Source organism: Alosa alosa, chromosome 7 (assembly GCF_017589495.1).
Source record: "Alosa alosa isolate M-15738 ecotype Scorff River chromosome 7, AALO_Geno_1.1, whole genome shotgun sequence".
NCBI classification, from domain to species: Eukaryota; Metazoa; Chordata; class Actinopteri; order Clupeiformes; family Clupeidae; genus Alosa; species Alosa alosa.
Genome location: NC_063195.1, coordinates 9,567,449 through 9,587,744, shown reverse-complemented (window position 1 = coordinate 9,587,744; position 20,296 = coordinate 9,567,449). Strand labels below are relative to the sequence as shown.

Below are 20,296 nucleotides of genomic sequence, written 5' to 3'. Positions count from 1 at the left end.
CATTGACCATGTGTTTTAGATCACCAAGATAGAGCCCTTTAAGTTAAAGGCACCATATGTAAGAAATGTATTTCAATTAATAATAAAATGGCCCTGATATGTCACTAGACATTAAGAAATCATGTTCTTTTCACATACTTATACTGACAACAGTAGTCCAGCCAGGATATTGTCAGTTAAAAAGTGAAGTTGTGTTTTGTCATGTCATGTTGTGTTTTGGCCTGATGAACCACCCTCCACCTATCTACTAATCATGAAGTCAGTAGTGTTTCGGCATCCGGGTTGGCAACCTCAAGTCAGGGGAGAAGGGGAGGGGATACAACACTCTACAGTAATTTGAAAGTGATTGCAGTACCAGTTTTGACCACAATCTTACATATGGTTCCTTTTAAGATTCATAATCATGGACCTGCCTGATGTGAGTTTTAGCTGTGTGGAGCTATTCCACTGTGAAGAGACTGACTGCAAAAATAGGCTCCTAGGAGGGGTCATTAAAGGAAAATCAAACAGCCAAACTCATTTTCAGATGTTATAGCACCAACCTCAAAATCTGCAGTTTGCAGTTGTGACTACGTAGTCCCCTTGAGAGAAGCAGAACTCCAGAATCTTCCAGGCCATTGATACTAAGGTCTAGCTCTATCAGGGAGTTTGGTGACTGTAGAACTGACGCCAGAGACTTACAGGAAATAGAACTGACATAAACGCCAGCAAGTCTGTGAAACAATGTATTGGAACAGAGAGGTTTATACATAAATAAACACAGACACAGATCACTAAAAAACTTAATAAAAGATTATTCTATGAAGTCCACTAAATCTGTCAATGAACTAAATGTTTCCCCGTCAAACAATGTCAAGATGAAATGTTTTGATGGGTGAAAGCATCATATTCACGTACAGAGACTGTTGAGACATCATGACACAGATACTACTACACAGGTTATTGCTTTAGTATATGCTGATTAACATGAGAATGAGAATATTACGTTTCTGCTACACATGGAAACGTATTATGAATTATTCATCTTATTCGAAATATTGCCATAACCATCTTATGTCTTAAACAACACTCATTATCCATCCCTGTGCGATCTCTTACCATTAAAGACGTTAAACTAAAATAGGCTACTACTGGGCGTAGACCTACTGTACCCTACGCTCTTGAATGCAGCATGACTTCACTTCACTACCACACCACTAGACTATATGTGCAAACCGCATACGATCGATTTGACAGCACTCGCAAGTCCGAAGAAGTCACCCTGCTTTGATGCGAGTGTTTTGTCTATTTACATAGGCGTTCATTGGGTTAGCCTACATGGTTTGATACATGCTGAAAAAGTCCTGTTTGCTGTTGAACCTGCACTTCGCCTCTTCTATGTTTATTGACAAATAATTATGGCCCATAATATAGCCTACTTCTAGCCTGGCTAGCGCCACCACTTCTCAATGAGACGTGGTCTGGGAACCAAACGTTCATTTTCTCGTATTTGAAAAAAATGCCCAGATCCGTTTATTGGGTGCCACGGATGTCTATCAAATGCGCCTGTGCATAGCTCATCATCGTCTTGCTTTCCCACCTGTTCTGTGATTGGTTCCCTATCTCAGGCGAAAATTTGCTCCATGGTCTCCAGGCTGCCTTAGCAGCGTGAATCAAATCGCGCGCAAGGCAGCATGGGAACACCCAGGCTAGCCTACTTCAATAATTGTGGTAATTGATCTGTAGCTATCCTCTGCCATTCAGAGCTCTGGAAAGTTCCCAGATATTTTGAAACACCTGTTAGCAATCTCAGATGACGGAATATTCAATGGCTACCCGACAACCTCTCAGTACCAAAATTATTCGTCTATTTATTTCCACGGTTCAAAACACGAGACAACTGAACACCCAGGTGTTAATATCACTATGTGTACATTAGATTAGCCTATAATACTAGAACATAGTTTGGTTGCAATGTCTTTATTAATTTCTGCCAGTTAGTGCATTTTCCCTGTGTAAAACTAAATGCATTATTGTGTTTGACATTGAGGATAGCCTATCTGAGACGGTGGTCTGATTGTGAAATTGAAATGAAATATGGACTATTGCAATCAATAATATATTGAAATTAATTAAAAGGAATCAATTTCTATGGAAAATCTCTGTCAGTTGTGTGTGTGTGTCAAGTTATAGCAGAGACTTTCTAATGAGGAGACACAGCGCTCAAAAAATCATCCATAGAATTGCATGGGCTTAGTTTGTAACTCCGTTGTCTACACATATCCCACCTTCCTCGGCAAAACGCCGACATGTGAATACATTGAGCCAATCATGTGGTGTGATGTGAATACACTGAGCCAATCATATGGTGTGTTGTGAAGACATCGTGCCAATCATGTGTTGTGAACTCGCTGCTGGAGTAAGGTTGGTGTGAAGCCTTGCGCACGCGCATTTCTGCCGAATAGGGTGCCCAAAAAGCGTTGCAATATGGCCACCGAGTGGAGGGACTTGCCTAAAAGGACTTTGGTTATAGTCTACAGTGGGCAGTGCTTCGACTTGGCCAGCTTCACTCGCGGTCCGCGCGTGGGATCACACGGTATCACGCGACTTTAATTTGTATTTTTCCAGTGAGACGCTGCAACAACCCAAACAACCGGTAGATGGCTCAAGTGAGCAGGGTGTCTAGTAAAAAGAAATGGAGCCTGGAAAATCCTACACAGACTTCACTACAGACTTTAGCAGACTGGTTTAGAAATATTGTAATAGCCAGAAATATGCCTGCCCTACCCTAATAAAGAAATATTTGGTTAACTGCGAGTGAATCCTGTTTGCAGCCGTATAAGAAACGCAGGACAAATTAAACATTCTGGTTTTCTCCGAGTGCAACGATGATAGACAGAGATCATTTGGACAAAATATAGAGCACATGAACCTCCTTTGCTCAGCCAAATGCCTTCCTCTTACGTCCTGTTATCACGGAGTTACAGGCAATAAACGATTTTTCACAAGTCACAAGTTTACTTCATTAGCGGTTTATTTTTTTGATTATTAAGTGTTTTTCATTTATCAAGGTTTGACTTTGTGCTTATTCAGTAGAGCATTTAGCGCTCTCCCCAATCCCAGAAGTTCACATTGCATGTTTGTTTGTAATGGATGCAACCGCGAGATAGGCTATGCGTTTGATGGCAACAAGTTGTTAACAGACATGAACCAAGACATATAGCCCAGCAGCAATCTAGGGACTGTTCGTTATTTATTGAAGGGGCAACCGGAGGAATTTTGAGTGCTTCAGACCCTCTCTTGCCTGCTAGAAATTGTTCAATGACCCTCCGACAGAACTGTTAAAAAGACATGACCCTGCCCTGCCAATTGTCGCTGTCTTCCGCCCGCGCCACAGCCACACACTGTGATAACGTTCTTAAATCAATCTTTCCCGTGAGCTTGCATGCTACCAGTCCTTCCTTTTCAAATGTGTTGCGCCTGTTTGCAAAATTTCACAAATAATCATATGTGATTAATAATATGACAAATAATCCCTGTGCACGGGGACCAAACAATGCATGCCAACTTTTTTCCGTGTTTATCACGATTTTAACTTTCCCCGCTGTCTTGCCGTTTTAATGTTTTCCCGTAGAATATCCCATATTTTAATATACTCTCATAACAGCCCTGCCATCGGGCCTGTCTCTGTGTTCCCCTGTTGCTACCCCTTGCCCTTCCAACGAAACAGATGTCTTCAAATCATCGTTTTCCCTTGCTTGAAGGCTTAACTTAGAGTGATGTTAACCTATTTAAGTTTAACGTATGCGATTGTCGTGGAGAGCACGATTCATTGGCGCTTACATGTTCGGCCTTATGTCTACGCGGCGCACCTGAGGCTACTCAGCTACAAGAGAAAGAATTTCCCCTGTTTGTATGTTCACTCCAAGTTGGCCTACCATAACTTACCAACTCTGCACTGTAGACCCTAACTGGCTATTTATATTTTCTGTGAAATAAGCAAATGTATTTGTTCAACTTTATGAAGCAGAATTACGCATAGGCTACTTGGAACATAATACATTTGACAAAGGACAGATGTATGTTGCTAGTGACAAAATATTAACTTTCAGTGTTTTACGATGTCTTTGTCATGGGGAAGTGTTTTTCCCCATGCATTTATTCTAGGTTACTGTCAGTGACTGCCGTGAGAGAAGCGGGTTCTGTGTTTCGTTCATGTCAGTGACTGACGCGAGAGAAGCGGGGTCTGTGTTGTGTTGCGTTGCGTTAATTTATTTTCATTGGGCATGCCGTGCCGTGCCGTCCACAGCTCTTCAGTTCTGGAGCTTCCAATCGTGAGGAAGCAATTTTGCATTGTAGGCATAACTAACATGCAATAACCCACCAACAACAACCAAAACTAGGCTAATCATTGTCAATATGTAAATTAAATGTAACATTATTGTGAATCAAATTAAAATGTTCTATTTTGCAAACGTAGGCATAGTAACAGAATAATTTAATAATGTTACAAAGATAGCCTACTACATCAATCCGTATGTTTCATTAGGCTACTAGGCTATTTGTTTTGCCTTGATTCATTTAGGCTAGGCCTTTTTATTCAGGGGCCGTATTCACAAAGAATTTTAAGGCTAAAAGTAGCTCCTAACCAAAGATAATGAATCGTGAGTCCCTAACTGGCTAATTTAGAGCAACTCCTAAAAAATAATGGGCGTGCACTCCTAACTTTAGGACTCCTAATTTTTCACAAAAAGTAATTCACTAAGCATTTTAGACCTAAAAGTAGCACCTAAGTCTGGGACAGCTTAAGTCGAGAGGACTCTAACTCACTAAGACCTATTCATAAACAGCTTTTTTGTGGCATTTTACGCTGCAATGTTTTTTGAAATGCGTGAGCCTATATGCCAACAGGACCTTCCAATCGCGAGGGAACAATTTTGCATTCATAAAAGGGATGCAATAACGCCACCAACAACAACCAAAACTACTCAATTAGTGTGTTTCCATCCAACTCATGCGAATTAGTGATGCACATCCGTGGTAATGCGCATAAATAAAATGTGCATTAGTCAGCGTTTCCAACACCTATTGATTCTAAGTATTTTGGGACACTTTGTTGAGTGAAATGGATGCCCTCCTCTCTGCGGTCGGAATAGCCTAAGTCCTAGGCCTAATTCATTCCTTCATTTTGAAAATATTTTGTTTAATATCGATTAGAAGGAAGGCGGAGAATGTTGCGCAATCGGGTGTTGGCAGCTTCCCATCGCCGGAGACCGCTATACACTTGGGAACGACCAAGGTCTCGGCAGTTTTTTTGTCAAATTTGGCACTTCACTGTAGAGCTTCATTTCTATCATTTCACGCGGGCTCGGGCTAGCGCGGTAGGCTAAATGAGCGGTCAGGTGATGCATTTCGGTTAGCTGCGAGAAAGATGCAGAAATGGATGCTTAGGAGGTGAAACAGAGGCTGGCCTCTTGTGACTGGCGTTTTAGTTGCACCGGCAAAGAAAGCAGTCTGTGTGGAAAAGTTTTGATCATGTGCATAATGAGAATAATGAGCCAGTGGTTATGTAAAATCCAAAGGATGCAACATTCTGTAGAACGACAGGGAATTCGTCGCTGATAAGGCATGTTGATCAAAGCTGTCAGTGCCCATCAGGATCACATCATTTGTTAGGCTACAGCAACAAAATCAAACCCTGCAAAGGTGAAACAAATGGTTATGGAGAAGAAGTGTGTCAGCTTTCGCTGTAAAGACATTAGGCCTTTTAATATCGTAAATGGCGAGGGGTTTGAAAAGCTGGCGCAAGAACTAATTAAAGTCGGGGCTGTGTATGGGAGGGTTCCCGCAAACTTCAGAATGCTGAGAGGACTTGGGCTGTTTTATTTCTTTGTTCCAACTTCCAAGTGGCCTAGGCTACGTTAGTCATGAATAAATGATGTCAAATGTTACTCATTCTTGACAAAAGGCAAAAGAGCTGCGTGCGTGCGTGCGGACATTTGAATAATGTCGGGCTGTAAACGGGTTCGGGCTTTTAAAAAGCTGTCAGTCTCGGGCTCGGTCAGAGCTCGGGCTGATTTCTGTGGGGCTCGGGTCTTGTCGGGCCTAAATTTTAAGGCCCGATTATAGCTCTACTTCACTGACCAACAGTGGGTGGAGACCTTTAGATTCACAAGTCAGGGTTTGAAGAATTATGACGAATGATAGACCTGGCTGTTGCCCCGAGTACTCGTTGTCGGATGCCTATCCCAACAATCAAGCCATCGCATCTATCTATCCATAAATTGCAGGAACGTCTGTCTGTCTGTCTGCGTGTCGTTGGTCCGTTCGATTTCAAACTTGGCAGGTGTCTTTGTTGGCGCAGCCATATTCGCTGTGTGTAGTAAACTGGTTATATCATGGACGGAGGCATACTGCTCACATCGGTTTTTAGGCCGGAAAAAGAGAAAGACTTTATTTGTGCACCAGCATTTATACAAATCATTACGCACAACGTACGTACAACGTATGACGTATGAGGTCACTGTTAACACCCCCACTTGATCTCATGCTGTATAAATCATATATATGCAATACACACCATCTATACAATAACCTAACATATAAGCAATTTTAACAAAGACAATCTCATATCTTGATGGAGTTTAGAGCTTACATATCAAACATACATTTCACAAATCTCTCCATCTTGAACTTTGTCATTGGCTTAGTCATAACATCAGCCACCATATCAATTGTAGGACAATATTCAATTATCACTTTGCCATCATTAACTGCAGAACGAACAAAATGATACCTTATATCAATGTGCTTGCACCTCTGGCGGCACACTGGATCTTTTGATAAGGCTATTGTACCTTGATTATCCTCAAAAATCTTCACTGGTGCATATTGACAATCATTTTCCATTCCATTCATCAACTGTACAAGATACAACATCTCTATTTATTTATTCTCGGAGGGTCATTGAGGGAAGCCCTCATTTTCAATGAAGCCGAGATTACAGAAGCGAAGCAAAGCGCTCCACAAACAAGACAACATTCAAGGCCTTCTGTTGAAGAATTGTATATAAAGCCTGTGCTAACAGTAATCCTCCTGCCCCTGATAGGCCTACCACAGCTGTGGATAGTGTGGAATGTTCAAGTAATAACACAATCCAATGTGTGTCTCAATTGTCTCCCGCTGACCACCTCACACATTTCTCTAGATTTTGCAACGAACTTACATGACACAATGCCATAAAATATGCCAGTTTTAGGACACAGAATAATGTTTGTAATGATACCAGGTAGGCCTACGTTTAACAGTAACAAGTGTAATGAGCTATTCATTGTCGAAGGTGAAATTGTCGAAGGTGAAATTCTTACTTTGGAAAACAAACATTTGCCGATATCATCGCCGATCATCAGAATATTGCAACAGATTCTGTGTGTTCTGGCTGCAGGTAACTTGTTAAACCAGTGGTTCTCAAACTTTTATTTCATTCCCCACTTTGATCTGATGTTGTGATCAACTGATGATAGTGGAGATAACGTGTTATCCCGAGGCTTTTGCAAGTCAGCATCTCCGACGGTAGTCTATTAAAAATATAAGTTTTCGATGTCCCAAACGGAGAGCCATACTTTATTGTTTTTAACGATCTCTATGCTACTCACAAAAATGTAGGCATGGGGACATGATGAAGTAGGCTATCCAACTGTCGTGTGTTAAATTATTGTGATTACGAGCCAGTGGTTTTCAAACATTATGCGTGACTCGGACATCTAACTAAATGCAACAGGCTCATATGAGGACCAGTGTTTTGTCAAATTGCAAATAGCTATTCGTTTTAACAATTTTTTATGATAGTATTAAGTGCTTTTTGTATAGGCTACTATCTTAATCTTAGAATATGGGGAGGGAAGTGGCGTCCTGCAGTCAGCCAAATATGAATGTAATTCTGCGCATAAAGCAGATGTATTTGTTTATTGTACAGAAAAATAAAAATGACATGTCAAGCAGTCAATTGACTACATTGCAGTCAAGAAGTAGGGCAAATTAAGACACTGTTTTGATTTTATGAGTTATTACCCCAACACTGACAATAACATAGACAGCAAATGAAGATATTTTTTCGTTTTGTGGAGCGGCACCGGTATCCTATCAAAAGCAGATTTTGATTTTCGCTACCACCGTGTAGTCAAGCCTTAAGCCATACCCAAGTAGCCTTAATCGAGGTAATGTTTAATTACGATTTATTTTGTTATTGAATTCGTAGGCTGGGATTCCTCTCGGTAACAATTACCACTGACAGAGCGATGTAAAGTGGCAGAGCGACGCACAGTGGCTGAAAGTGGTACTAAAGCTTCACGCCGCGTAATGCGCGACTGAAGTGGCCATTTGAAAGCGATGCCCACTGTAGGCCTACCGTGCACATACTGCGCCACTCGTGCCTAGGCTATTTAATTGTATCGCCTTTAGGCTATGCACGGGATGTGCCAACTTTATATGAGATAGAGACCCCCTTAAAGACAAAAAGATAATTCGAGCCCTGCCTAACACTAACCCTAACGCTAACTCATGACAAAAACCGAATGACAATTGACCGAAGCGAGAGACAGAAGTGTTATGTCACAAACGTTTATGACTTGTTTATAATGTTTATGACACGTTCATAACAGTGCCATGTCACTCTTATGTAGACACCTTCAAGTAAAGTGTAACCCTTTCCATTGTGTAGTTTGGTATAAATGAAAAATGCTCGTGTGTTTCCATTTTATCCAAGACGAGGAAGCCAGAGGGGCTCGGGAGAGGGACTTTGAGTCCAGCGTGCGGCTTGCAATGGCGTTGAAGGCTTTATCATTAAGCGTGGTTTGAGGTCTTTGCTGAAGAATGCATACAAAGGACTAGTTTCTATGCAAAGGCCTGTGAAAAACAATCCTGAGATGTATGATTGGACATTGGCTCAGGCCAATGGCATTATCTGAGAATGACTTCTTATTGGTTTTCTCCTTCAGAGAACCAAGATTATATTAATACATACAATTAATTATACAATACAATTAGGGAAGCCGTGTGCCTACTAGTTAGCACTTCGGACTTGAAACCGGAGGGTTGGCGGTTCGAACCCCGAACAGTAGGAAGCGGCTGAAGTGCCCTTGAACAAGGCACCTAACCCCTCACTGCTCCCTGTGCGCCGCTGTTGTTGCAGGCAGCTCACTGCGCCGGGATTAGTGTGTGCTTCACCTCACTGTGTGTACACTGTGTGCTGAGTGTGTTTCACTAATTCACGGATTGGGATAAATGCAGAGACCAAATTTCCCTCACGGGATCAAAAGATTATATATACTTATATATACTTATATACTATTATATTAAGGTGAGGTGATGGAACAAGACATTATATCTAGTCTTTCAGCTAAATGGTGAGGACTAACCACATTGGCAATGAATAGCTGTGTCTAATGATATATCTTTATATCATCACATGTGCTTGGACCTCATTTACTTTAGAATACATAATTCAGTAACATGGATCCAAGATGAGGTTTAGCGGTGCACTATTCTACTGTGCAGAGTGTGACAAGCTCCCTAGAGGAGTCATCAACTGCAGCAGATATCAAATAACCAAGTCCGAGTTACAACACAAACCTCAAAATCTGCAGTTTGCATTTGGAACTACGAAGTCCTTTAGAGAGACACTCAACTCCAGAATTTCCTATAGCATTGTTACTCAGGTCCAGCTCTATCAGTGGTTTTGATGACTTCAGAACTGAGACCAGAGTCTTACAGGAACCATAATTGAGATTACAGCCAGCAAGTCTGCAAGACAATGTATTAGAAGAGAGTTCAGCATAAACACGTACAAAAATGACACCACTCAATAAGATATTACTCAAATCCCTCTAACCCTTTAAATTCACTATTTATTTTTCTTATGTTAACAATTTGTTATATTCAAACATGCTTTGGAGGATGGTTTGTACTGTTGCAAATATATAAAAACAGAATTTCACCAACCTCAAGATCTGCAGATGACATTGGGAAACATGTATGTGGCCTAAGACATCGCTTAAATAATCATCATCATAATAATCATCTTCTGGGCCATTATTACTCAGATCCAGTTCTGTCAGGGAGTTTAATGACTTCAGAATTGCTAACACAATACCCCAGGATCTATAACTGAGTTTACAGCCAGCGAGTCTGCAAGAGGATGAATTGTATTAGAACAGAGAGCTTTACTCATGAATAAACACATACTTCGACCACTACAAAGCACAATACAGCAATGCCCTGCCTAATATTTTTCGGGCAGTTGTGGCCTACTGGTTAGCGCTTCGGACTTGTAACCGGAGGGTTGCCGGTTCGAACCCTGACCGGTAGGCTACGGCTGAAGTGCCCTTGAGCAAGGCACCTAACCCCTCACTGCTCCCCGAGCGCCGCTGTTGTTGCAGGCAGCTCACTGCGCCGGGATTAGTGTGTGCTTCACCTCACTGTGTGTTCACTGTGTGCAGTGTGTTTCACTAATTCACGGATTGGGATAAATGCAGAGACCAAATTTCCCTCACGGGATCAAAAGAGTATATATACTATGCATACTATATATACACTGCTCAAAAAAATTAAAGGAACACTTTGAAAACACATCAGATCTCAATGGGAAAAAAACTAATGCTGGATATCTATACTGATATGCACTGGGTAATGTGTACTGGGTAAAGGATGCCAGACGGCTGAATTAAAAGACCCCCACGAAAATCAATGAAAACAATGCTGCCACAGGCTAGTCCATTTTGCCTAAATTTCATTAGTTCGTATGGACCCCACATAGTTGACAATGAGACAGCGGATGGTGTCCTGAGGGTCTGCTCCCAGATGTGGACACGGCCATCATTGAGCTCCTTAACAGTCTGTGGTGCAACCTGCCGGTGTTAGATGGACCAACACACAATGTCCAAGAGGTGTTCTACTGGATTTAAGTCAGGGGAGTGTGGGGGACAGTGAATGCTATCAATTCCTTCATCCTCCAGGAACTGCCTGCACACTCTTGCCACATGTGGCCAGCTATTGTTGTGCACCAGGGGGAACCCAGGGGCCTCTGCACCAGTATTGGGTCAGACAATGGGTCTGAAGATTCATCCCGATACCTTAGAGCAGTGAGGGTGCCATTGACTTGCCCATAGAGCTCTGTGCGTCCCTCCAAGGGTATGTCTCCCCAGACCATCACTGACCCATCACCAAATCGGTCATGCTGAATGATGTTGCAGGCAGCAAAATGTTCTCCGCAACATCTCCAGACCCTTTCTCGTCTGTCACATGTGCCACACTGCCCAGCTCTCTTAGCAACTGCCTGTCTCCAGGAATCTCCTTTTGAGACTGCGCTGGGAGACACAGAAGTTCTGGCAATGGAACGTATTGGTGTGCCATTCTGGAGGAGTTGGACTACCTGTGCAACCTTTGTAGGCTCCAGGTACTGGCTTATGCTACCAGTAGTGACACTGACCCTACCCAAATGCGAAACTTGTGAAAAATCAATCAAGAAGGATAAAAATGGAAAAATTATCAGTTGCCACACCCTGTAAAACCATTCCTGTTTTGGGGGTTGTCTCATTGTTGCCCCTCTAGTGCACCTGTTGTTAACTTTGATGACACCAAAGCAGGTGAAACTGATTCACAACCACCTCTGTTATGCAACTGGCCAGACCAATAGCTTACAAGTTTGACAGACTTGATGCTATACTCCTATGAAAAAGTGTTCCCTTATTTATTTTGAGCAGTGTATTTATATGGTTTATATGTATTTTGCTAAATATCTGCTGCCCTGAGGTTAATACTGGGGGATATCTATGGGAATGAATTTCTTCATTCTTCTTTCTTATCTTCTGCTCATTCGGATTTATTGCGTTTTTGGGCATCTGAAGGTTGGTAATTCAGCCACACTGCCACAGCAGCAGAAGAAATGTGTGTCTGAAACTGAAATATGATGAACTGCCAATATCATGTGTCAATAAATTACTAGTTTATTGATTTGTTTTACATATTTATATGGTAAAAATAGTTTATGAACAGCTGGAATAAATTATACGGATGACTACAGATGAGAGACAACAGTTGTGCAAGTTCATGCTGAGGCTCAAGAAACTACCTTTAGTTGTTATTGTTGAATGAGAGCATGTTCAACTGGATTAACCTATTTGTACAGGTCAGTTGACAAATACAGTTATTATGATGATACATACAGTACATTATGTGAATGCTGTGTTTGTCTGTGCTGCTGGAACACTGTAATTTCCCTTTGGGGATGAATAAAGTCAGTCTATCTATCTATCTATCTATCTACAGTATCAGCGTAGAACATGGAGTAGCACTATACAGCTGCTCCACCACAGTTCATACAGTCAACTAGTATTTTCAATATTTTCTCAAAATTGCCCAAATCTATGCTGGAATTCTGACTCTCCCTCATACATGCCTTCCCTACATTCTCAATTAGAAAATTGATGGGCATATTTGGAAAGTATGAATTAGGTAGTTGCTTTCTAACTGGGGGTCTAAACATAGGCAATCACAAATGTTTGTCATGGTAAAAAAAATATATATTTTTTTTAAGTTTTCATCTGTAGCTTATTTGGTTCAAAAGTTGTCAAAACCCTTTTTCGGACAGTAGCCAGATTGGATTTGGGGACTTTGAGGGCCCACATATACCCAATGATAAATATAAATATTTTTTGTGTTTCCCATAGCCAGAAAAGGTGAAATATCTATCAGCTTCACATTTGTATCTCATCTGGTTCAAAAATATGAAGCCTAATCCCTTTTCAGGTGGTGGCTATATTGGATTTGGCAGCCATCTTGGTCTCAGGGATCACTGGCTCGAGCACCCTGGCTAAATCATTTCAGCATGACTTCAGCTGCATCCATGCCACATTTGGTGCTTGTAGACAAATTGGCAAAAACAATGGGATGTAAGGCCCATACTACAGTCAAAACTGCTTTTTTGGACAGCGGCCATATTGAAATTGGAGGATTAAGGGGTCCAGATATACTGGGTCATATATATAAATATTCCTATGTGTTTCCCATGATCAATTATGCTGAAAAATATATCAAGTTTGTATTTGTAGCTCATATGGTTCAAAAGTTATAGTCGGAACCCTTTTCAGGCAGTGGCCATATTGGATTTGGCCGCCATGTTGGCCATAAGGGTCGCTGGCTCCGGCACCCTAGCTTAATCATTTCAGTATGACCTGAGAGACATTTGTGTCAAATTTAGCGCCTTTAGATGAATTTGCGCGGAGTGACCTTTTTATGTGCTTAAGGCCCCCAACTATCTGGAATTTTTAAAAATTCAAGTAACAAAGCCAGGTTTTTTGTCGGGAATGGTTTTCACTCTTACTGCCTACACACAAATAGACAATTTCACCAACCTAAAGATCTGCAGACGGCAGTTGTATTTGTCCTGGAAGATATAATCATCATTATCATCATAAGGACCATTTCCCAAGTCATTGTTACTCAGGTCCAGCTCTGTTAGGGACTTCAGAGACAGAATTAAGGCCACAGAATCCCAGGAACCATTAAGATTACAGCCAGCAAGTCTGTAAGACAATATATTGTTTGTGAATAGAATATTTGCACATTAATAAACACATACACAGATCACTACAGATAGATCAATAAAAGATCATCAATAAAGTGGTCTTGTCAATGACTAAGATCCCTATCTTGGAAATCTGAAACACTTTGTCAGAAGCACAACGCTTAACCCGTTTTTTTTTTAAATGTTCGATTTTGACATCTTCATTTCAAAAGGCTATATCTTAAAAGTGATAAGAGATAGAGACTTTCTGTAAATTAGAGAAATATTAGATAATAATAGAATTTTCATGAAAAGTCGCATGTTTGAATGATAAAATGCACCACTTATTTTCCCCCCCAAATGTCCCTCACCTTCTGTATGCTATATTGCACAATACTGAATGCTCAGGTAAATACTAAGTAGTAAACAAACTATGTAAATAATTACTAATAAATGGCAGAAACCAACCAAATGCATGTAGCGGTAGGCGCCTTTTGCTGTAGAGATTTTCCATTTACTACATACAGTAGGCACTCTGATTCCATGTATGGGGCACATATATATTATTCAGATGACACACAAACACAAGTAGACAAGACCTGTTTAGTTCAAAAGCTCACTTGCCACGGCAAGGCACAGATCAGGAGTGAGATGACGATACAAGACAAGAGACAATGTTAGTATTTGTTTTCTTTTTGTTGTTTTTGTTGATGTTTTTTTTGTTGTTTTTTTTTCTTAGCTGACAAAGACACACACATCACAAGGACATGAACACACAAAAAAGAACACATATATGTCCTAAATGGTCAGGGAAATAGATAATCAACAGTGTAAATCATTACTAATAAATGGCTGACAATTTTTTTTTTTATGTAGCAGGCCTTTTGCTGTAGAGATAATGACTATCCATATCCATATCCTATCCATACAGGACCGCATTCCCATCATCTTGTGATAGACTATGCATGGCCTAATGGCTCTCCTGCCCCGCGTCACCACCTCTGCTCCTGTTGCGAGCAGCATGGCCAGATCTGCCTCAAGGCCGAAAGTGGAGAGAATTTGCGCAGCTCGGACTAGGCCTACTGTCATTCTCATTGCGACTCCCCACACTGCCTCTACGTTCCCCCCTAACTGTCCTATGAGCACTTCGACCTCGTCTAACATACCCAGTGGCATTAGACAAAGGCTCCACCACGTTACTGTCGCCGCGATTGCGGAGAGGCACACGTTCAAAAGACAGAAGCTAGCGCTATGGACATTAGGCTACCTCCAGCCTCGTTCACCACACCACTAACACCCTGCTAACTTCCCGATGAACACCAACCCGCGGAAACATTATTCCCACCAGTGACATTGGGCAAACGATTCAACGTTTGTGCTTGGTGTAAGCTAAACTATGGGGTAAACTCTCACTTTGTCCAGCTGCATCATTGCAAGGCAGGGACACATCTGAAGCCTCACTAAACGAATCACCGTCATTTTCTGAAGGCAGATATTCCCCTTCAGAATCAGGGTCCGCGAATAGAAGACCCAACACTTCATTTCAGGTAAACTTTTTTGATGCCATTAGACGATAATCTAATGCAAATACTGCTGACGTTGACAATATCGCTTCTGACAAAGTGGCTCACACGCACACTAGCTCCGGTATTTCACGCACTGATTCAATGCGCTGTAGCTAGAAAGTTTTGTTTAAAGCCTGCCATTTTTTCGACTCTGGGATGACGTATGACATGTCTGCCATCTAGTGGAGTGGAGGTCGAACGAAATATGACACCCTATTTGACTAAATCGGCCGTTTTATTTAGTACCGCATCTTGTCGACTAAAGTCGACCGTGGCTCCTAGAGGGTTAAAGACATTTAGGACATGCTCAGTCAACATTCACCGTGATTTTGTGATCAGACGTCGGGGGCATTGTTCTTCTGTTTCTTAATCAGTCAAGGGGTGTGTTTTGGGTGTAACATCCTTTAAACCAATGAGAGTGACAAGCACCGCAACTCAGTAGTTTGACAATCAGCGGCGCATTTGAATTAATCTGCTTGCTAGCCAGACCGTGTATGTAACACAGGGATTCCACTAAACCTTGCTAGCCTTTACTACCTTTACAACCTTTACTAAAACCTGTTTGTGACTAGCAGAGTACAGGCTACACACGTCTGCAGTTGTCTATTATTTGAACTCACAAGAAAAGTGAAACTTCACCATGGTCTCATAATCAATGACAAAACAGTTATGCACAGTTATTCCACTGTTTGGTTGAATTTCCCACTGTCCTGCATGATTTAGAACATACAGTGGGCATTACTTCAACTTGGCCAGCTTCCCTCGAGGTTCGCACGTGACCTCACCAGCAACATGAGTATTCCACTATAGCATTGCTCCTCATTGCCTTACTCCTTCCCTTTTCAGAATGTTCTTTCTATCCATAATCATAAGTCTTTCTTCAGTGAATTAGCAAGATACCATCAGAAGCCAACAATCATAAAACACCTATGTGCGCGCTCTCTCTCCCCTGCGCATTAAGCTGTCTGCATGTTGTAGGCTAGATTTGCGTGAGTTCTTTCTATCTGCTTTACTTTTGAGAGTTGCGACCACCTAGGCTATGTTATAGACGTTCTATGAGGTATCAGTGTTTAGCTGTGTCACAAAACAATAAGCTTTGTCAGACTACTTTTAAAATTATATTCAGGGCTATATACATTTTAAACATTCGGGGCTGAAGACCCAACAAGGCCTTGCGTTAATTCTTCAGGTGGGACGTGTCAGGAATTTTCATACGAGAGACGCTCTCATTGGTGGTTAGGATATGGAGTAGGGGATTGACAGCAACATAACCAATCACATTATGAGAGATGCTGAATTTAACATCAACTGTGATGTTTGATTTTAAATTAATGTAAATTTAGCCGGAACTGTAAGCTGGCACACGTGGGTGCTCGATATTTGCCGTGGGTGCTCCTTCGCTCGAGCACCCACGGAAAATATTGAGCACCCACGTGTGCCAGCTTACATCGGCGCCTATGCTTGGGTATGGCATAAGGCTTGGCTACACAGTGGTAATGGAAATCGAAATCTGCTTTTGATAGCCTACCGGTGCCGCTCCACAAAACAAAAAAAATATCTTAATTTGCTGTCTACGTTATTGTCAGTGTTGGGGGTAACGCGTTACAAAGTACAATTCAAATTTCAGTAATTCGTTACAGTTACGGAATAATGTTAACGTCCATTCCTGCGTTACTCTTGATATCTCTAATATATTGACTTAGATATTGACTCTAATATATTGACTAATATATTGACTAGATTGTTTCCATAGGCATGCAGTGATTGCTTATTGAAAATATAGATTAGCCTAGACATATTATTTCATTGTAGAGATATACGCAGGACAGAGCATGCATTCTCTCCTTGCACCGCTCTCTCTCAAACAGGTTGGCTTCAGCCCGCACCTCCCCATTTGCAAATCAAAACAGTGTCTTCAAGAACTGTTTATGCAGACTACAACTGGTGTGGTGTAGCCTACACAACTTTGTTAATATTGATGTATTCAAGTTAACTTGTTAGTGGTAGCAAGTTAGTGTTATAGCCTACTTATCACAACGTTGTCATTCGCAAATGCTAATTTATTCTAACGTCTCTATACGGAACTACCTGCTTAATTTGCGGAGGACGAAGAGAAAGCACCTTTTTGATAATTGAGCCAGTAGAGAAATAACTGTCCAGAACTAATCTGTAGCCTAGGGTAGGCTTCTGCAGAAAACAATGTTGTTGGCGATTTAATACTATCTAGCGACATTTTTAACAGGATATGCAATAGAGGCTTAGATAACTATGACCCATGTTTTGGTTTTGTAAATTAATTTGCCCTTGACTGCAATGTAGTCAATTGACTGCTTGACAGGTTATTTTTATTTTTCTGTACAATAAACAAATACATCTGCTTTATGCCGCAGAAATACGCACTTGGCCTATAGAACAGGCACATTTTGGAGAGAATAGAGAATGTGCGCACGCAATAATCTGTAGGCTATTTGTGGCGGGTTACCAGCAAACAATGTTTAATGTATTAACTCAAGATCTCAAACGTTTTCTAAACAATTAAAACAGAAAGGATGCAGAAGGCATATCTGGCAAGTTGTTATTTTATGAAAACGTAAATGGTTGCGCTATAGGCCTAGTCAAGTTTCCAAGAATGAGACATAATGCGTGAGCATGTCACATTATCCAGGGACGCGCTCACACAGCTGTGGTAGCGGGGGCAGGAGGATTAGGCTACTGTTAGCAAGGATACAAGGAAGTTTATTGTCACATGCATATAGTTACTGGAAGTAAAAAATGCAGTGAAATTATGTCTGGTGTCAGCCTATTTGTGCAGTAGAAGAGGGGTTTAGTAGATTAAGTGGCAAGGGCTGCATAAAAAAGGTGGGGGAGGATTGGGATTGGGTGGGGGGCACCAACAAGGAGCACCCAAGAGCAACAGGGGCAAGGAAAAACTCCCTTACCAAGGAAGAAACCTTGGGCAGATCCACGGCTCAAGGGGCTAACCCAACTGCCAGGGGTCTTGGTGTGTGTGTTGGGGGGGATGACAGGGGAGATGGGATAGTGTGCTGTGTATGTGGGGAGAGGGCAGTGTGCAATATGTGTGTTAGAGAAGCTTCCTCATGAGACAATGTGCTGTGTATGGGGGGGCAGGGACTTACCATTGTCCTATGAGCACTTCGACCTCGTCTAACATACCCAGTGGCATTAGACAAAGGCTCCACCACGTTACTGTCGCCGCGATTGCAGAGAGGCACACGTTCAAAAGACAGAAGCTAAGCGCCATGGACATTAGGCTACCTCCAGCCTCGTTCACCCACACCACTAACACCCTGCTAACTTCCCCGATGAACACTCGAACCCGTGAAACATTATTCCCACCAGTGACATTGGGCAAACGATTCAACGTTTGTGCTTGGTGTAAGCTAAACTATGGGGTAAACTCTCACTTTGTCCAGCTGCATCATTGCAAGGCAGGGACGCATCTGAAGCCTCACTAAACGAATCACCGTCATTTTCTGAAGGCAGATATTCCCCTTCAGAATCAGGGTCCGCGAATAGAAGACCCAACACTTCATTTCAGGTAAACTTTTTTGATGCCATTAGACGATAATCTAATGCAAATACTCGCTGACGTTGACAATATCGCTCTGACAAAGTGGCTCACACGCACACTAGCTCCGGTATTTCACGCACTGCGATTTAATACTATCTAGCGACATTTTTAACAGGATATGCAATAGAGGCTTAGATAACTATGACCCATGTTTTGGTTTTGTAAATTAATTTGCCCTTGACTGCAATGTAGTCAATTGACTGCTTCACAGGTTATTTTTATTTTTCTGTACAATAAACAAATACATCTGCTTTATGCATGAAATACGACTTGGCCTATAGAACAGGCACATTTTGGAGAGAATAGAGAATGTGCGCACGCAATAATCTGTAGGCTATTTGTGGCGGGTTACCAGCAAACAATGTTTAATGTATTAACTCAAGATCTCAAACGTTTTCTAAACAATTAAAACAGAAAGGATGCAGAAGGCATATCTGGCAAGTTGTTATTTTATGAAAACGTAAATGGTTGCGCTATAGGCCTAGTCAAGTTTCCAAGAATGAGACATAATGCGTGAGCATGTCACATTATCCAGGGACGCGCTCACACAGCTGTGGTAGCGGGGGCAGGAGGATTAGGCTACTGTTAGCAAGGATACAAGGATACAAGGAAGTTTATTGTCACATGCATATAGTTACTGGAAGTAAAAAATGCAGTGAAATTATGTCTGGTGTCAGCCTATTTGTGCAGTAGAAGAGGGGTTTAGTAGATTAAGTGGCAAGGGCTGCATAAAAAAAGGTGGGGAGGATTGGGATTGGGTGGGGGCACCAACAAGGAGCACCCCAAGAGCAACAGGGGCAAGGAAAAACTCCCTTACCAAGGAAGAAACCTTGGGCAGATCCACGGCTCAAGGGGCTAACCCAACTGCCAGGGTCCTTGGTGTGTGTGTTGGGGGATGACAGGGGAGATGGGATAGTGTGCTGTGTATGTGGGGAGAGGGCAGTGTGCAATATGTGTGTTAGAGAAGCTTCCTCATGAGACAATGTGCTGTGTATGGGGGGGCAGGGACTTACCATTGCAAGAGAGTACTGTATGTAATGTATGTGAGTGATGACAGTGAAGATGTGTGTGTGGGGGGAGGGGAGGAGCAGTGACTGTGTGTGTAGTGTGTGTGTGTGGGTAGGGTAGGGGGGGGGCAGTGTGCTGTAAGTATGTAGAGGATGTGTGTTGGAGAAGATCCTGAAGACAATGTGCTGTGTGTATGTATGGGGGGGCAGTGTGCAGCAAGTATGTAGAGGAGGCTTACTGTAGCAAGCAGTGTGCTGTATGTATGTGAAGTGATGACAGTGATGATGTAAGTGTGTGTGTTGGGGATGGGGGTGGGGGGGGGGCAGAAAGGCTAGTCAATCAAGGACATGGGTAGATGGAGGAGAAATCAAAAACAATAAATAAAAAAGTTCTATGGAGATGTGCAAAAGTTGGAGAAAGTCAGATATGTGTGTGTGTGTGTGTGTGTGTGTGTGTGTGTTTTGACGTGTGATGAAATAAGAAAATAAATAAAAGGTCTGTAGCATAGGGAGGGATGTAAAAGTGCTAAAAGTCTTGTAGGTGTGTGTGTGTGTGTGTGTGTGTGTGTGTGTGTGGGGGGGATGAGTGCTG

At 41.9% G+C, this 20,296-nt stretch overlaps 1 protein-coding gene across 1 annotated transcript in view; it reads right to left on the bottom strand.

Moving 5' to 3' along the window:
- Positions 1-583: 583 nt before the first annotated feature.
- Positions 584-20,296, bottom strand: part of LOC125297524 (NACHT, LRR and PYD domains-containing protein 12-like) — a 61,159-nt gene continuing 41,446 nt past the window's right edge. The window contains exons 13-16 of the mRNA XM_048247907.1: positions 13,389-13,559; positions 9,979-10,164; positions 9,666-9,780; positions 584-713 (exon numbers count right to left, since the gene is read on the bottom strand). Of these exons, the coding sequence (XP_048103864.1) occupies positions 678-713; positions 9,666-9,780; positions 9,979-10,164; positions 13,389-13,559 (508 nt within the window). The 3' untranslated portion in view covers positions 584-677. The remainder of the gene's footprint in view (positions 714-9,665; positions 9,781-9,978; positions 10,165-13,388; positions 13,560-20,296) is intronic.